The sequence below is a fragment of the Oncorhynchus tshawytscha genome, linkage group LG01, assembly GCF_018296145.1.
Source record: "Oncorhynchus tshawytscha isolate Ot180627B linkage group LG01, Otsh_v2.0, whole genome shotgun sequence".
Lineage (NCBI taxonomy): Eukaryota > Metazoa > Chordata > Actinopteri > Salmoniformes > Salmonidae > Oncorhynchus > Oncorhynchus tshawytscha.
The window spans coordinates 10434821-10454866 of record NC_056429.1 but is presented as its reverse complement, the minus strand read 5'-3'; the positions used below and the strand labels follow the sequence as shown (position 1 = coordinate 10454866).

Genomic DNA, 20046 nt, shown 5'->3' with positions numbered 1-20046 from the left:
AATGCAGCCTCAGGATGTATGGATTCCAGATTGCAAAGAGTCAAATAAAGTTCGTTCAGAGCCATCGATGTGTCTGCTTGGGCGGAATATATACGGCTGTGATTATAATCAAAGAGAATTCTCTTGGTAGATAATGCGGTCGACATTTGATTGGGAGGAATTCTAAATCAGGTGAACAGAAGGATTTGACTTCCTGTATGTTTCTGTGATCACACCACGTCTCGTTAGCCATAAGGCATACGCCCCCGCCCCTCTTCTTACCAGAAAGATGTTTGTTTCTGTCAGCGCGATGCGTGGAGAAACCCGCTGGCTGCACCGCCTCCGATAGCGTCTCTCCAGTGAGCCATGTTTCCGTGAAGCAAAGAACGTTACAGTCTCTGATGTCCCTCTGGAATGCTACCCTTACTCGGATTTCATCAACCTCGTTGTCAAGAGACTGGACATTGGCGAGAAGAATGCTAGGGAGTGGTGCACGATGTGCCCGTCTCCGGAGTCTGACCAGAAGACCGCCTCGTTTCCCTCTTTTACGGAGTTGTTTTTTTTGGGTCGCCGGCTGGGATCCATTCCGTTGTCCTGGTTGAAAGGCAGAACACAGGATCCGCTTCGTGAAAATCATATTCTTGGTCGTACTGATGGTGAGTTGACGCTGATCTTATATTCAGTAGTTCTTCTCGACTGTATGTAATGAAACCTAAGATGACCTGGGGTACTAATGTAAGAAATAACACATAAAAAAACTAAAAACTGCATAGTTTCCTAGGAACGCGAAGCGAGGCGGCCATCTCTGTCGGCGCCGGAAGTACAGGATGGAAGAGTTCCATGTAGTCATGGCTCTATTTAATACTGTGTGTTTTCCAGGATCTGTTCTGGACCTGGGGACTGTGAAGAGACCTCTGGTTGCAAGCCTTGTGTTGTACCGATGAGTGTCCGAACTGTGTGCCAACTAAACAGACAGATCGGTACCATCAACACCTCTCACAAAGACTAATAGTGATGCAGTCAATCTCTCCTCAACTTTGAGCCAGGAGAGACTGACATGCATGTTACTGACACTTTCCTTCCTTATACATCTAAGTGCAATATGTGCTCCTGGTGTTCTGGATCAACATCAATTTACCTATGTGCTTCTTTGCCGTACATGACCACAGCTGGGCAGTAGTCTAGCTGTGACAAAACTAGGGCCTGTAGGACCTGTCTGGTCGGCTGGGATGTCAAGAAGGCAGAACAACACCCTGTCATGGACAGAACTCTTCCCATTTTAGCAACCATCGAGTCTATGTTTTGAATATGCCAGCTTGCAATCTAGGGTTACACCCAGCAGTTTAGTTTGCTCAACTTGCTCAATAGCCACATTATTCAATAATAGATCTAAACGAGGTTTAGCATTGAGCGAGTGGTTTGTCCCAAAAATTATGCTTTTTGTTTTTGAGATATTTACCACCAGCCTATGGCTAGTTACCCATTATAAAACTGACTGGAGCTCTATGTTAAGGGTGTCCGTTAGTTATTTTATTGTTGCCGCCAACGTGTATACTGTTGAGTCGTCAGTGTACATAGACACACAGGCTTTATTTAAGGTCAGTGGAGGTCATTTGTAAAAACAGAAAACAATAATGGCCCTAGTCAGCTGCCCTGCGGTACACCACACTCAACTGAATTTGCATGAGAGAGTCTTCCATTAATGAAAACCCTCAGTGTTCTATTAGATAGGTAACTCTCAATTCATAATAAGGCAGAGGATGCAAATCCATGACATCTACGTTTTTTCAGCAAAAGGTTATGATAAATGACATCAAAAGCTGCGCTGAATTCTAACAGAACAGCTCCCAATCTTCTTACTATCAATTTCTTTCAGCCTGTAATCTGTCATTTGTGTCATTGCCGAGCATGTTGAGTGCACTTCTCTATATAAGCATGCTGTAAGTCTGTTTTACATTTTTTGTTGTTGTAAAATAACTTTATATTTTATCAAACACACAAAAAAAATAAGTTTGCAAAGCACTTCTACAGTTTGCTAAGCACTAGGTTTATTGATCAGCTGCTTGAATCATTAAAGTGTGCTCTGCTATTCTTGGGTGGCGGAATGACGTTTACTTCCCTCCAAGTCTGAGGACTCACACCGTCTTCTGGGCTAAGCATATCCCAAAAACGAAGGACTAATTAGCCTACTATGTTGTTTATTATTTTGTTGTCGTGGAGGACTGATTGGGTCTCATTGCTTTGAGTTGAAAAATAAATTATGCTCTTGCTTTGTTTAAGCAGCTGTTTAAGTCAATCAAAAGTTTGCGAGTTTGAGAATATCTGTTTTAATTTTTATAATCAGCATGAATTAGATTGAGCAATAAAAACCCACTCATTATCTTCTTAAATTAATCTTGGTGTTGACAGGATGGAGCACAACACCACGGGGGAGTTCCTCAAAAGGGGGGGAACTCCCTCTAACTTTTATTCTATAGGCTGGCATCTGCACTATGCTGCTGGTGCAAGAGGGCATTTCATACTGGCTGCCCACTGGGGCATATTCATTACGCCAATTCTGTTGCAAAATGTTTCTTAAACAGAAGCAAACGGAAAGAAATGGGGAGGGTCCTAGCTGAATTTGTCCAATAGGAACTGTTGTCTCGCCTTGAGGAAATTGTTGGTGGCCTCTTAAATACAAAACATGGTGGTCCATTAAATAGATAGTTTGCAGGCATGCTCTTTTATAGAGGTAACTGTGCACACTGTGTGCTTATGAGACAGAAACAGAGCGTTACTACTACCGCCCCCCCACCTCCACCTAAACATTCAATAATATATTCAAAATATTGTACATCACTCAACTCCCAATCGATCGATGAATCAATCAATTTATCTGACTTTATTTTATTCAGTCTAATTTAATAATTCAAACACTATATTGGAAAAAATTATATATTTCCCTTACAAAATACAGTATTCACATTGAACTCTCTTTCTCACACACACATACACTCCACTGAGACCCCAACTGGGGTGATGGATGTATGCAGTGAAAAGTGCTTCTTGTGTTGATACTAGCTAGCTAACTAACACAGATAGCTATTCACAGCACTAAACTTTGCTGTACACAGAATGGCTGAAGGGCTCCACTGTCTTGAGACTTAAGTCCGATCTACATCCCAAATGGCAGCCTATTTCAAACAGTATACAGTGCCCAACTTTTTACCAGGGCCCATATTCCTATATAGGGAATATGGTGCTATTTGGGAGACAGCCCTCATAGTTCATAGACTGCATGAATGAACTTGGAATGTTGCTTGGCAACGTGTAGGAGCTGTTTTTTAGAAGGGGGACTATGTGCCTGGTCTTTAGGTCTTTAGCTACAGCTTTGTATATACTTAGAGAGAAAATAGTTTTCTGTCGTGAATTGGTGTTCCACTAGGCTAAAATGTTTAGCTTTGAGCAAATGGTATTAAGTGACTTTGTTTGCTAAAATATTTTAGATGCAAACTGAACGCTGAATTAAAGATATACAATCTTTGCACTTTTCTCATCCATAGATCATTGTTCAATATCACTGAAGTTATCATTCTAAAGAATTGGATAGCTCAAACCTCATCACTCGAAGTTGGGGTAAAAAAATTGAGGGTCAGGGTTCACCTATCAGACAGAACATTCCGGATATTTACCTAGCTAGCGGTTTGCTTGTGGTGACACCAGGGAAACGCTAGACCTGAGAGGCGATCAGGAGAGGATGGAGTGTGTGCTGCCCAGACAATAACACAGCTGGAGATGAGGGACATGATGAAAAAAAGGAGTGTCCTCACTGTTTCCTGTTTCCTTAGTAAAAAAAATAAGGGAGTTTCGATAAACGTTGGTAAACAGATTCCTACATGCATCCCAAATGGCACCCCAATCCCTATATAGAGCACTACTTTCGACTAGAGCCCTGTGGACCCTGGTCAAAAGTAGTGCACTAACTAGGAAATAGGGTGCGATTTGGGACGCAGTCCTAGATTCCTCTCTGTGTGTGTCCTATCTGCGGTGTGTATAATGGGTTGTCAGAAAGCAGATGTGCTCCATTCCTGCGGTAACGGACCTGTCCACTTGTTCTGTCAGCTGGGTGCTTATATGAGAGACATGTTGAGAACACAATGTATCAGAGATCCCCTGCCAATCCTAAAGACTGTTTTTTCAAACGAGTAGGTTCTCTTATTAGAGGCTCCTACCTGAAGAGATGTCCTGCTACGATTGAAGTAAGACAGTGTAGATTCAGTGCAGTGGAAGTACTGACACACGTTCAATGGCTAATTTAACCCCATTATTAGAACATAAACAATCAATTTACAGAACATTGTAATCCACTAAACGGTGAAAAAATATTTACAGGACCATACTGGACAAACTGACTCCAATACACTCTTCGAACACCAATACCCTCATGCTGTCGTTGAGTGTGTGTGTGTGTGAACATGTGTGTGTGTTTGTTTGTGTGTGCGTTCATCCTTACGCTGTAGTTTGTGTTTCAACCCTGACTCTTGGTGCGTGTGTCCCGTTATCCATGTCCAGGCTCTCGCTGGAAGTCCATGAGCAACCAGGAGAAGCAGCCATACTATGAGGAACAGGCCCGTCTCAGTAAGAACCATCTGGAGAAGTACCCCAACTACAAGTACAAGCCCCGGCCCAAGAGGACCTGCATCATCGACGGGAAGAAGCTGCGCATCGGGGAGTACAAGCAGATGATGCGCTCGCGGCGACAGGAGATGAGGCAGTTCTTCAGTGTGGGGTAAGAAGAGAGAGACACTCCAACTCAACTACTGGGACAAAATCTTTAGGCTAACTGATAGTGTACTTAAAGGGACATTACACTCCATAATCCAATTGTGTCAGATGTTTTCAAACCTCAAAATGGTCTTCTGTTGACATAAATCCATGTCCCAGGTCATCTGTTGTGTAGATTCAGCTCTATGCCACAATCTAAAATGGAAAAAGATAAACACCATTTCTATAACAAAGAGATATTGTTCAATCATTTGAATATAGATGTAAAAACATAACCGATGGAGTGGTATGTGAATTCATCTTGACATTAGACTTATTTTGAAGTCAGAAAACTGTTTGGAGTGTAATTACCCTTTAAAGCAGCAATCAGCAGTTCAAACTATAACTAAGTGTTCTCCTCACCCCTGTTTTAGATAAACAGCTGACGGATGAGCTGGACAAAATTTGTCACCATTCTCAAATTCATAGACAGAGTTAGGACTGACCATCCATGATATCATAAGTATAGTTTTAACCATATTCTGAGGCTGCATAGTGTTTTGTTGACATTTACTTTGTTTACAAATGTTGGAGTTAAACAAGCTTATATTCTGGGTTCTGATGGGGTATGACAGACAGTTGAACTAAGCTCATGAGGAATTTAGAAGTTATATTAGTCAAGAATCATTGGGTACACATAGTTAATTTATAAGTCCAAAAGTGGATGTAGCAACTGCACCTTCCCATTTAATACTAAGTTTAAAGTGGTAAGTAAACAGTGATCCTGGGATCAACAATCCCTTTAATATTTTTTCATGCTCACATTTTCAGATGGTACACTTGAGTCAACTGGTCAAATCAAATCAAATCAAATGTATTTATATAGCCCTTCGTACATCAGCTGATATCTCAAAGTGCTGTACAGAAACCCAGCCTAAAACCCCAAACAGCAAGCAATGCAGGTGTAGAAGCACGGTGGCTAGGAAAAACTCCCTATAACTGGTCCTAATCATTTTGTTAAGGGAATTTGTTCTTTGTTTGGCTAATTCCCACTGTACCAAGTACTGACTCTGACCATGTCCCTCAAGCAATAGTGCTGAGCTGTGAGCTGAATTTGTTATCCAAACTACTAGTTTAGCGATAATGAGGTCTCTTATCATTATGCTTTTCTCATCCTCTTCTGTCAAACTGTAGGCAACGCTGAGAACAAGGATAGTGTCACAAATTGCACCCTATTCCCTAAATAGTGCACTAGTTTTGACCGGGACCCTGATTAAAAGTAGTGCGTTATATAGGGAAAAGGGTGCCATTTTGGACTCAGACAAAACTAGTGGCTTGGTCTTAATAGGAAACAGGCATGGATGTGTTTTAAGTCATCACGGCGGGCCTCGTTTCAATGGATTTACCAGGGGCACAGCTTTGAATTGGAACGATTTTTAATAGTTGTCATTTATTAAATTAGGACAATGGCGGGCGCTTGCGGGCGGTAGAAATTGGACACAGACATTACACTACCATATAAAACGTAAGCAGATGTTTGAGAGAGAGAGGGAGAGAGAGACCCAGCTAGCACACAATGTTCTGAGAACCTTATTTCTTAGCGCTTGGTGAGAGCGTGGTCGTCCTATGATTATTTTGCATACAACCTCCCCACATCTTTCTGGGAATGGTGCATGATAGTTAGTTAAGGAACTTTAGAAAAAATATATACTTTTTTGGTATTCCATTACTTTAACAGAACGTTTCTTAAAAGTTCAAGCATGGTTATATTTCATTTCAATTTTTGTAATGTTCTAGGAACGTTCTCCAACTTGTTTGACATTGGGAATGTTTTCAAATAGTTTGGAGAATGTTAAGAAACAATGTTGTTCTGTGGGAATTTCAGTACTTCAGGATAACCTTTCCTTCAAGTTTCCATCTAAAGTCATGTTCTCAAATTGTTCCAAAAACGTTAAAAAAACAACGTTGTTCTGTGGGAATTTTAGTACTTCAGGATAACGTTTCCTACAGGTTTCCATCTAAAGTCATGTTCTCAAATTGTTCTGAGAACGTTAAGAAACAATGTTATTTTTGTGAATTTCAGTACTTCCACAGAACAGTTCTCACGTGAATCTTTTTAATGGCATATTTTTAAGTTCTCAAATGTTGTGACTTAAACGATGTTCTCAGAACGTTCAGAGAACGTATGATTCTCTTTTATGTCAGTTCTTGGCAATATTCTGGGAATGTAAAAAACATGGAATTGTACACATTAACATCATAAGTTCTAAAATCCATTCTCAGAACATGAAGAGAATGTTATTTAAAATATTATTTCTCAGCATCAACAAAACTGTCTCTATCCTCTATCTTGTTAAGTGTGTTCATGTGTGTGGCCCAGTAACACTGATCTTAATGAGTGCTTGTTTCTTTTAAAATGTGTATTTTTGAATTAGACTAAAATGTTAAATTAAGGTTAAAAAAATACAAATAAATGAACATTATTGTCATAAAAAAACATGGCATGCTCGGTTCATCCTGGTGGCGCAGTGGACTTATTCAATGGATAGAGAACAGAAGATCATAGGTTTGAATCTCACTGATGCCATGTCCCAATAAAATAAAAATGTGTTGGTATGATTAATACCCAAGGAAATTCATTTCCATGTTTCCTATCTGTGGTTGGAGTTCCAATAGTTAACCCAGAATAAGCTAGCAGTGTTATTGAAAGTCCTATTGAAACATTAAATGAAAGTTGTAGCCCTTTACACCCGTACCTACAGTGCATTCGGAAAGTATTCCGACCCCTTGACTTTTTCCACATTTTGTTACGTTACAGCTAGGGTTGCAAAATTCTGGGAACTTTTCCAGAAATCCTGGTTGGAGGGTTCCAGATTTTCTACTTATTTCCTCCTGATTCCGGGATCCTCCAACCAGGATTATGGGAAACCAGGGAATTTATTGAAAGTTAATTTTGCAATCCTAGTTACTGCCTTATTTTAAAATGTATTAAATAGTTGTTTTATTCATCAATCCACACACAATACCCCATAATGACAAAGCAAAAACAGTTTTTTTATTTTTACATTTTACACATTTATATATATTAAAAAAACGGAAGTATCACATTTACATAAGTATTCAGACCCTTTACTCAGAACTTTGTTGAAATACCTTTGGCAGCGATTACAGCCTCGAGTCTGCTTGGGTATGACACTACAAGCTTGGCACACCTGTATTTGGGGAGTTTCTCCCATTCTTCTCTGAAGATCCTCTCAAGCTCTGTCAGGTTGGATGGGGTGCGTCACTGCACAGCTCTCCAGGTCTCTCCAGAGATGTTCGATTGGGTTCAAGTCCGGGCTCTGGCTGGGCCACTCAAGGACATTCAGAGACTTGTCCCAAAGCCACTCCTGCGTTGTCTTGGCTGTGTGCTTAGGCTCGTTGTCCTTTTGGAAAGTCAACCTTCGCCCCAGTCTGAGGTCCTGAGTGCTCTGGAGCAGGTTTTCATCAAGGATCTCTCTGTACTTTGCTCCATTCATCTTTCCCTCGATCCTGACTAGTCTCCCAGCCCCTGCCGCTGAAAAACATCCACAGCATGATGATGCCACCACCATGCTTCACCATAGGGATGGTGCCATCTTTCCTCCAGGCATGGCGCTTGGCATTCAGGCCAAAGAGTTCAGTCTTTGTTTTATCAGACCAGAGAATCTTGTTTCTCATAGTCTGAGAAGCCTTTAGGTGTCTTTTGGCAAACTCCAAGCAGGCTGTCATGTGCGTTTTACTGAGGAGTGGCTTCTGTCTGGCCACTCTACCATAAAGGCCTGATTGGTGGAGTGCTGCAGAGATGGTTGTCCTTCTGGAAGGTTCTCCCATCTCCACAGAGGACTCTGGAGTGCTGTCAGAGTGACCATCGGGTTCTTGTTCACCTCCCTGACCAAGGCCTTTCTCCCCCAATTGCTCAGTTTGGCCAGGCAGCCAGCTCTAGGAAGAGTTTTGGTGGTTCCAAACTTCTTACATTTAAGAATGATTGAGGCAACTCTGTTCTTGGGGGCCTTCGATGCTGCAGACATTTTGTTTGTACCCTTCCACCAGATCTGTGCCTCGGATCTCTACAGACAATTCCTTCGACCTCATGGCTTGGTTTTTGCTCTGACATGCACTGTTAACTGTGGGCCCTTATATAGACAGGTGTGTGTGCCTTTCCAGATCATGTCCAATAAATTGCATTTACCAAATGTGGACTCCAATCAAGTTGAGGAAACATCTCAAGGATGCTCAATTTAAACAGGATGCACCTGAGCTCAATTTCGAGTCTCATAGCAAAGGGTCTGAAAACTGTTTTCACTTTGTCATTATGGGGTATTGTGTGTAGATTGATGAGTAAGTGTGTAGATTGAAAGTAACAAAATGTGCAAAAAGGGAAGGGGTCTGAATACTTTCCGAATGCACTGTATGCGTGGGTTGAAAATGGTAGATTTTGTCATTGATAAGTGCCTAAATTGGAATGCAGTGGCTGTACAGTAAATGATGTCAGAGCTCAGGCTCTGCACTTCACAGTGCTGTAGGGGTTTTGACTGACAGACGTTCTGAACTTGAGCACCACTGGCGAGAAGAAGTTACCTCCATCCCTCCCGCTATTTGGCCAACTTTTGTTGTCTGAGTGAGGGAAATGCTGTAAATTAAGAGGACTCAATGTATTTTGAAAGATGAGACATTGAGGGTTAAAATAAATACTAATTTGATGTCATACAAGGAAACCAAACACCCGTGAGTCCAAATGTGCACTTCACATTTCCATATCATAAAAGTCATATACAGTGTCAAAGTTTATGATCACTATGTTTAATGTCCAAGATGACATGGTGTCATATCCTGGGTTGTCCTGAAGAGAATGAGCCTATGTTTGTCTATTGTGAAGAAGATTCCCCACGGAACACGCACCTGAATGCACTCCTTTCTATGTGCACCAAAATGATGATCTGTTTCTCTGAATTCCCTTGTGAAAGCCTAATACCGTAAGATGTTGACAATAGAACAATAGAACAAGCTTTCAATTGATGCCCACCTGACCCAGATTGTGATTTAAAATGGTCTGTTTTTGGGTTACGTAAACAACAACAGTAATTGTGTGCTTGCTCTAGTTCCTCAATGGCACAGCTAGGAGAGCTCAAAAAAGCACATGATAGTTGATGACTGTTCTTTGAGTCATTAAAGTGCATTGAAATGACATAGGAACTCTGCACACTTTGGAGAGGTTTGTGGCCACTTGGGCAATTTGTTTTGTCTCATGTTGCACCTACCACACATTCTATTTTCTTATCATGTTACTGAATGTGTCCAGGTTATTTTCAGATGTCGTTATCAACAAATGCAGTGAAAAGTACAGTAAATGTAAAATACACATAAAATCAACTGTGTAATGTTTGGATTCAGTCTTGTATACGGTGAATTTTGGTCTAATAATTTTCCCATAATCTCCAAATTGTTCCCTTTCAATTGCTACCATGCTCATACATATGCATTTCATATTTGTGTAAAGGGTTAAGGATACAAAAAAATATATATAAAATGTATGTTTTCATAACTTACAATTTCCGTTCTCAGAGCGTTAATAAAACCTCACATGAAAACTTTTAAGGAACCAGAGTAAAATGTTCTCAGAACCTCACTGCAACCTAAAAATAAACAGTCCCAGAACAGACAAAATGTTCCCTTCTGTTCTCAGAACGTTTAAAAACGTTTTAACAATTTTACCGGTCAGGAAACTTATGGCTTCGTTCCCATAAACCAATGGGAAACAAAAAACATACATTCCCAAATCTTCCAAGGAGCCAAATGTGCTAACTGGGGAGAGTGGCGGTATAGGTAGATGTAACAGGCTTAACTCTGTCATTTACTGTGTGTGGTCAAGCGAATGCAAAGCCTGATTTGCTGTAGCGGCTGGCGTTTCACTCATGACTAAATCAAATAACTTGGCTATAAGTTTAGGTATAACCAATTTCAACCAGGCTCACCGTATAATGAAAACCGGGTTGTTTTTAAGTAGTTTAAGTCTGTTCTCTGCTGTAATTGTTTTCTCGAAGGGGGAGGAGGAACTGTTAGGTGAGGAAACTGACAGCAATTTTCTTGGTTTATGTGCTTCATTTGAGGAGCCAGAGGGCTTGATTGAGTGATATGCGTTTACCTTCATTCCATCCATTTATGGAAAGGTTATTTAGCTGACGTTCACAGGATTACTGTGTGCTGGCAGTAGCTCTGTGTTAAGGCTTGTCCAAAAGAAGAGAGTGAGCTACTGTTCAACTTGTTTTAAATAGCTGAAGAATTAATGCACCGTTCAAAATCAGTCTGGTAAAGAATGAATCTGTTTTTCTAATACACCCTCTATGTCGCTCTCTCTTTTTCTCATTCCCTCGCTACCTCTACCTCTCACTCTCTCTTTCTTTCTCTGTCTCTCACTCTCTGCTCACTCTCCTCCTATCTCCCCCTCCCTATTTATCTCTCCCTCTTTCTTTCACTCAATCTCTTTCTCTATCTCTGTCGCTCTATCTCCCCCTCACTCTTTTCTCTCTCTCTTTCCTTCCTTATCCCTCCCTCTCTCTTTCTTCATTCTCTCTCTCTTTCTTTCTTTCTTTCTTTCTTTCTTTCTTTCTTTCTTTCTTTCTTTCTTTCTTTCTTTCTTTCTTTCTTTCTTTCTTTCTTTCTTTCTTTCTTTCTTTCTTTCTTTCTTTTTTTCTTTCTTTCTTTTTTCTTCTCTACCTCAGGCCACAGCCTCAGATCCCCATCAGCAACAGCGCTGGAGGCCTCTACCCGGGCGCCATCACTATGGCGACAGCCACGCCTTCACCGCACCTAACATCAGACTGCTCCAGCGCGTCGGCCAGCCCCGAGCCCGCAATCCCTGTCATCCAGAGCACGTTCGGCGTAGTCAAGCCAGAGCCGGTTGCCATGGTGACCGGTGACCACCCGGTCAACGGGGAGGACGAGATAGACATGTACGAAGACTTTGAGGACAAATCGGACTACAGCAGTGACCACGAGACACGGGAGCCTGTCAGTGCCAACTGAACCTGCTCAGAAGAACTTCTGAACTTTTAGGAAAAAATTTAAGCAGGACAATATGACAGAGACTGAGTTTTGCTCAGAACAACTTTTCAACAGTACAAGGGGGGCGGAACAGTTTGTCCGGGATTTGATGCACCACGGACTGAGCATGCTCAGATTTACTCTGGACAGGACGTGACATACACTGAGAATTCTCTGATTGCCTCTGGACAGGATGTGGCATTCTCTGATTGACTCTGGACAGGATGTGACATACACTGAGCATTCTCTGATTGACTCTGAACAGGACGTGACATACACTGAGCATTCTCTGATTGAATCTGGACAGGATGTGACATACACTGAGCATTCTCTGATTGACTCTGAACAGGACGTGACATACACTGAGCATTCTCCTGATTGACTCTGGACAGGTCGTGACATACACTGAGCATTTGAAGATCTCACAGACCGCCAATGTTTCTCAAACTACCATTTTGGACAAGAACACTTTCTGAACAATCCCGTACCAAGTGATTGGGCTGAGACAACCTCCAGACAGATAGACAGTGAACCAGACAATCCAACACAGACAAGAGCTAGTAAGAGTCAGGGCAATGAGAAGAGAATGTTCGAACAAAGAGATAACTGACACATTTCTGCGTGTGTTTTTTTACAGGAGAGTCCATGGACTTGACTGAGACATCAGAAATTGGTCTTCAACATCTATCGGTGTTAAATGTTTATTTTAAGTGTGATTACGTTCTTATGATATGTTTCCTTTGATTGTGGGTTTCTGGATTTCCATGGACACTTTCCTGACAGGTTACTTACTGCCTGTAAAACCTTGGACTGTCAGGACTTTAACATTTGAAAGTGAATATAAATCCTTAGCTTTCATCTTACCTTATTATTTCTTATGAGTACAGTACATCTACACCTTTCTCCACAAATGCTTACAATATGTTACATTACTGTTCATGATGGGGTTTATATCCTTGCTCAGGTATGCTGTGTCAGCTTGTGAATGTGTTTTGATTTCATACGAGTGAGTGGTAGACATTTTCAGACTGACAATGAAACAGAGGAGAAAATACCTATTATTATAATTATTATTTTCTGAGATATTGTACAGTTTTTCTTCAAATGTGCCAAACCTACATTCACATCACTCAGAAATATTCTAGTCTTAATGCTGATGCTGCAATAAGTCTTATACAGTCAGTTTTTATTGCTGAGGTGTCCCTATTAGGAGAAAGCTGCCGCTTTAGCTGACATCTGCATTGCGGATGTTTTGGTGGTGTCGGAGGTGGAACTGCGTTAGCGCTGTCAAATCCACAAGTAGGTCTTGGCATTATACCTAAAGCAGACATTGCCATTGGCTGCACGGAGTCGCATTAAGAAAAATCCCATGCAGCTTTGTTTACAAGTTGGAACACTGGAATGTGAGATGTAATTTACACCTCAATTAGGCTGATAGAAATCCACATCTTTTCACTGAATGATTTTCAGTTTGAGCGCCATTATTTCTACAGTATATAGCCTGCACTTTCTCGTTCTGAACTTCTAACGCGAGTGGGATGGGTGTGACTTCGTGACAATGATCAAGAGCAGCTGCTCACTGATTTGACAGCTCCAACACCAACAAAACAGCAGCTATGCGGGTGTTGCCTATCGCTGGTTAACACTTAACCTGATTTGAATCTAGCCTAATTTTGTATTGGCTGTTTAGAGAAAACCAAAAAACAATGGGTTACAGTTCCTCCTGGCCCATAGAATACTTTCAGGGTGAGGAATAATCTAACATCGAGTTGTACAATCCTGAACTTCCCCTTTAATTCATCCACAATGCAAAGGGGCCAAAAACGATCAAATTCGTTATTTTGGTCAACTGTTACAGTACACTGACGTTCAGCTGGAGTGGCTTTTAGGTTTGAAATCTCTTTTGTTTGACTATAGAGGTTGTGAATAAAACATGTTGTATAGACTCTGCAAATGTTGATAAAGACACAGGACATCATAATAGGCACAATAAGTCTTAAAGTTGAACTCTTCTAGTTCTATTTGTCATACAGGAAAATGCAGAGGAGCGGTCCCGACAGTCATCTATATGGTAGGGCCACCATATATTTAGGTTTTTTTAAATGTAGGTTTTATTTACTCTATTGTACCTAGATTCAGAAGATCAGATTTGTTTATGTGAATTGATCCGTTTACAATTATGTAGCCAGAGATGGTTTTCAAAATACAAACCAATGTTTTGTTTTTGTAAAATTGGTACATTGGCAAAGAAAACAAAAACATCAATATTGGTCAATATTAGCTCTAGCATTTCAAAAAAGTAGTGCAAGAACATTTTGAAATAGATATTTCAGGTAAATTAAAATATACCCATAAGTCCTATTTTCACATGCCCATCTCTACTTTGAAAATATGTATACTTTTACAACCTCTATTTTAGGCGGGTTTAGGTTACTCTGTTTTCTGGTTGATTTGTATGTGATTTGTGTCTCTTTACGACCATGTCGAATTATATTTTGTAGGTTGGTAGAAAATAACATTTTTGTTACGACTGAAGTTTGATTTAGCTTGCAATACAGAGAAAAGGAGAGCTGTACTCTTCACCTCATGCAAAGACATTGTTTCAAGTTTTATAAGCATCACAGGCACTGGATATGAGTGGTATTTTTTCAGTACTGTCTAATGTGAAGTTGTCGTTAGAAAACAACAATGACAAAATTCTGACAAACAAAACATCACCTGTGTGGACGCCAGATTTGAGTACATTTCCAGTTTAGTAACATTTGTATTATTTATGCAGAAATAGTTGTTTTAGCTTCAGTGCTGCCTGAAGTGCTCTGACCTTTGACACAAATTCAAAGGTCACTCAGACCACCGGTCAGTTTCAACCTACAGAAGCAGACGTAATTTTTCCTGGCCCCACACATTTTGTGTTAAGTATTGTATTTGAAATTAAATTGTGCATTTTAACATTTCATTGTATTTATTAGCCGGTGTTGGCTCTAAAAGTGTCAGTACAACTTGGTGAGACAGACAATCAGAAAAAAATAAAGACTGAGATTTCCTTACAAATTCAGAATCGAATCATTGACTTGTATTAGGTGTTTATCAGTGGACAGAAGACAGCATGTACTTTTTGTTGTAAGTTTTTACTTGTTTATTAGAGATTATAACACTTAAGCAGTATCTTCAACAAGAGACTAATACCAAGCTGATCTAAACAAGTACACACACACACACACACACAGTAGGAAGGTAGTTGCAGCAACTGAGTCCATGCATACGTTTTACTAAGAAGGAACATGCCATATAAAGCATATTCACTTTTCAATATGATGTGATGAGAAAGAAAACAGTGCAGTGTTTATAAATTGAGATCAGAGGAAATGTTCGACATTTGTTGATTAAAAGGTGGTTTCTCAGAAATAGTATTGACTCAAACACAATATATTAATGGTTAAATTGGGGTTTTCATGGAGGAACTGCTTTCAAAACTGGTTGTTTTTCGATGGTGATCCTACAGAAGTATATAATACATTCCAATTGTATACCATCTCCCATCCATGTCACCCGCCGTCCAATAATATTTGGTAATTACCCTTTCTGTTCGTATAATTTTGGGAACCGATTTCAACATGGCCTATTGTTCTTTTCCTTCATAATGAGTTATCCCGTGTGTGTGTGTGTGTGTGTGTGTGTGTGTGTGTGTGTGTGTGTGTGTGTGTGTGTGTGTGTGTGTGTGTGTGTGTGTGTGTGTGTGTGTGTGTGTGTGTGTGTGTGTGTGTGTGTGTGTGTGTGTGTGTGTGTGTGTCTCATCAATTCCAATTCAATGCTTTAATTTGAATTGAAGTACTAAACAGGATACAGAATTACAATTCGGATTATATATATTTTTATTTAACCTTAATTTATCCAGGTGAGTCAATTACGAACAAATTCTTATTTACAACGACGGCCTGGCCAATTATAAAGTGAAATTCACATCCCTCTAATTTCTAAACTGAACAAAAATATGAATGCACTAAAAAGAACCATAGGCCAACCGAAATCAGTGGGCAAATGCTCACCTTCGATGGCCACTGGCACGCTGGAGAAGTGTGCTCTTCACTGATACATCCTGGTTTCAACTGTACTGGGCAGATGCAGACTGGTTCTCGTCAAGGTATCACGGTATCTCTGTGCATTCAAATGGCCATCTATAAAATGCAATTGTGTTCGTTGTTCATAGCTTATGCCTGCTCCACCGCCACCATGGAGCACTCTGTTCACAACGCCCTCACGATGCCATACATGCTGTCTGCCGTCTGCCCAGTACAGTTGTAACCAGGATGTATCCGTGAAGAGCACACTTCTCCAGCGTGCCAGTGGCCATCGAAGGTGAGCATTTGCCCACTGAAGTCGGTTACGACACTGAACTGCAAGACCCTGGTGAGGATGACGAGCACGCAGATGAGCTTCCCTGAGACGGTTTCTGATAGTTTTTGCAGAATTCTTTGGTTGGGCAAACCCACAGTTGCATCAGCTGTCCACGCTCCCTCAAAACTTGAGACATCTGTGGCATTATGTTGTATGACAAAACTGCACATTTTAGAGTGGCCTTTAATTGTCCCCAGTACAAGGTGAACCTCTGTATTGATCATGCTGTTTAATCAGCTTCTTGATATGCCACACCTGTCAGGTGGATGGATTATCTTGGCGAAGGAGAAATGGTCACTAACATCGATGAAAACAAATTTGTGCACAAAATATAACAAAAATAAGCTTTTTGTGCATATGGAACTATATTTCCGCTCAATATTTTACATGTTGGGTTTATATTTTAGTTCAGGATATATTAGGTGTAGTCTCAACGAATGTACATATTGTGCAGTTGAGGAACAATGGGAAAGTAATTCTGCTTTGAAAGTTGATAAACTTTTGAGAAAAAGGTGCTTGAATATTTTGGTACACCTACTGGAGAGTTATTTTTTTGTCTGCACCTATTCCGTAATCATTCACATATCAACGTTGTTGAAAAAGTAGCGAAACATTTGTTGTTCTCAATGGCTAACATTATATCTGTCAAAAACAGCGCGGTAGGAAGGACTATCAACACATACTGAGCAACTCACGTTATAAACAGAAGCATGCTACATGGCAGACCAATCCAAACTCATCTCCCAACATGTCCAGCCCATCCATTTGTCTCAGCTAATCATGGCTAGCGGGAAGGTTCCTGTCTTTTTCCGTGGCTAAACCAACTAAGCTCGTAATTTAACAATTTTATTTGTATTTATGTTATTAATTCACATGAAAGTTCACATGTTTCAGAAGGCATTTCTGCCAAAAAATGCATTTTGATTAAAAAAAATAAAAGTTACATTTAAATGCCTCCTTTGAAGTAGTGATGTGCGACACACCAAATTTCCTGAAACGAGTCACATATGGGGAAATACGACCCATAATGCAATAGTTTAACCTTCATTGACCCTGAGGCCTTCAAAAAGAAGCCAAACAGATGATGTTTGTTGGAAATATAATTGGCTATTTTAGCACTAAGGGTAAAAGAGTATTACGAACATTATTCCCCGAGAAAAGTGATATATTCTTTGGTGTCTGGAAGTGTGATCTGTCAGATTCAATTCAAATCTCATGTTCTGAGTGGAATTTCTTTGAATTGCACTGAATTTAATTCTAATTCCTGTCACTCAAATGCAAATTCAAATTCTACATCCTGTGGGGTGTGGCCAATTAAATTTTAATTTCAACTTATGAGTTGAATGGGAGTCAATTCCAAAATTCAGAATTGAGCCCAACCCTGGTGTGTGTCTGCCTGCCTGCCTGCCTGCCTGCCTGCCTGCGTGAGTGTATGTGCGTGCGCGCGAGTGCATGTATGTGCGCGCGCGTGCGCGTGCATGGGACAGCCACATATTCTCACTACGCTGTGGTGTGTACGCGTGGCGCCGGTGCTTGCTACATAAGAGTCCCAGACATCCAGCGGGAGACGGAAGAATTTGCCATATGCAGCCACACAATAAATCTTATTGCAATTCCCAAATTGACTGTAGCGTCACATTAAGAGGGGCGCTGGGAAGTTTGTCACACTGCTCTGCGTGTGTGTGAGTGTGTCTGTGTGTGTGGCTCCCAGGAGACGAGCCTGCTTGAAATCATACTTGTGCCGTCGCCATCTTAATCTCATTAAATAAGTCATAATAATTGACATTTCCCCTTCCTTTTCTATGTTGTAATAGGATATACAGTTTGTAATAGGATAAACAGTTTGCTGTATGCCAGATCAATAGAAAAGGATAATTTGTATGTAGATATATACACTATCGTTCAAAAGTTTGGGGTCACTTAGAAATATCCTTGTTTTTGAAAGAAAAGCACATTTTTTTGTCCATTAAAATAACATCAAATTGATCAGAAATGCAGTCTAGACATTGTTAATGTTGTAAATGACTATCGTAGCTGGAAACAGAAAATTGTCTATGGAATATCTACATAGGCGTACAGAGGCTCATTATCAGCAACCATCACTCCTGTGTTCCAATGGCACGTTGTGTTAGTTAATCCAAGTTTATCATTTTAAAAGGCTAATTGATCATTAGAAAACCCTTTTGCAATTATGTTAGCAGGCTCAAAATGGCCAGGAAAAAAATGACCTTTCTTCTGAAACTCTTCAGTCTATTCTTGTTCTGAGAAATGAAGGCTATTCCATGTGAGAAATTGCCAAGAAACTGAAGATCTCGTACAACACTGTGTACTACTCCCTTCACAGAACAGCGCAAACTGGCTCTAACCAGAATAGAAAGAGGAGTGGGAGGCCCCGGTGCACAACTGAGCAAGAGGACAAGTACATTAGAGTGTTTAGTTTGAAAAACAGACGCCTCACAAGTCCTCAACTGCCAGCTTCATTAAATAGTACCCGCAAAACACCAGTCTTTTTTGTTGTTGACTTTTCTAAGTGATCCCAAACTTTTTAACAGTAGTGTGTGTGCTTTCCCTGAGTGTTCCAAATACTAGGAATGATTACTTAGAACTTAAGTTTAGTCTTTGGATTGCCTAGTAAAGTTAATGTTAGCACAAAGTCCTGGATGTCTGGGCTGCAGATCATTAACATGAATGCATTGCTGTGCCTCTACACTTGAATCCCATGTACTGACTACACAGTTAGGGGAGAGTTCTAGACAAGTTTGAGTGGGACAGAGCTGGGTTGTGTTCATTAGGCACCAGACAGAAGAAAATAGACCGATTCATAGGTTGCACCTCTGTCACTCGGTCGCATCATGCCATTGTTAGGAACTTTCTCAATCCGACCCTGCTGTAGTGGTGGCCAAAAGTCATGATAAGCCCAGTCATTCTGAACTGAGGCTACTGACTGGCACAGATGTCAATTCTACGTCTATTCCAAGTTGGTTCAACGTAATTTCATTGAAATGAAGTGGAAACAACTTTGAATCAACCACTGTGTGCCCAGTGGGTAATTACAGTTTCAACTAAATTACAATATAGTGGCCTGGAAATACAATGACATTGCTAAAGTAAGCAAACATTTAGCAGGAAACAACTTTGCTATCATTATCATTGGCACAATTTGTCAAAAATACCTGCCAATGCTAATGTTAGCTAGCTAAAATCTGTTGGTCTCACCTGAATCTTAGCTAGCTACCTAATATTATACGGCATCTAAAGTCAATCTGGCGACATAATGACAAATGTTGACAAATGTTTTTCATACTGATTATTTTCCTCCTTTTGACGTGACATTATTTTTCCAAGCCACGGTAATGTACTTTTTTTAATCAAATCTTCAATTTTTTAAAGTGTTTTCCTTTGTTTTCCCTAATGAACACGACCGAGAATGACATTTCCAGAGTCTTATCTGCCCCCACTTGAGAATAAATCCTGCATGTATGACTTTCTTTCGTATGTCTCACTTTACTGTATGGCAATAGTCATAAAGTGGTAAGCAAAATGGTTAATAATTTGACACAAGGGCCCAAGGAGTTGTAATTTTCTGCAATTGTTGATGCACCTTTATACAATATGTAATGGCTATGTTCAGACAGGCAGCCCAATTCTGATGTTTTTTGAGACCAATTGATTGATTTATACAATTGCATTTGTTAAACAGAGACAGGAAACTGTAAATACAAACATAACCAAGTTTGGCAAAGAGCAGGTGTCAAAAGTAAAGCTACCAATAATGTTTAGTGCTAGAACTACAGAAAAATGTACTTGGACATTTTTTGTTGTTGTCTACAGGTTTGACACAGGTCAGCATGTTCAACCCACCAAGTG

General features: G+C 40.3%; 1 protein-coding gene across 7 annotated transcripts in view; it reads left to right on the top strand.

Annotated features, from left to right (window-relative positions):
- Nucleotides 1–14835, top strand: part of LOC112259100 (transcription factor SOX-6) — a 196849-nt gene extending 182014 nt beyond the window's left edge. For all 7 annotated transcript variants that reach the window (XM_042329731.1, XM_042329814.1, XM_042329632.1 and 4 more), the window contains 2 exons: nt 4531–4747; nt 11463–14835. In XM_042329731.1, the coding sequence (XP_042185665.1) occupies nt 4531–4747; nt 11463–11766 (521 nt within the window). In that variant the 3' untranslated portion in view covers nt 11767–14835. The remainder of the gene's footprint in view (nt 1–4530; nt 4748–11462) is intronic.
- Nucleotides 14836–20046: the final 5211 nt, after the last annotated feature.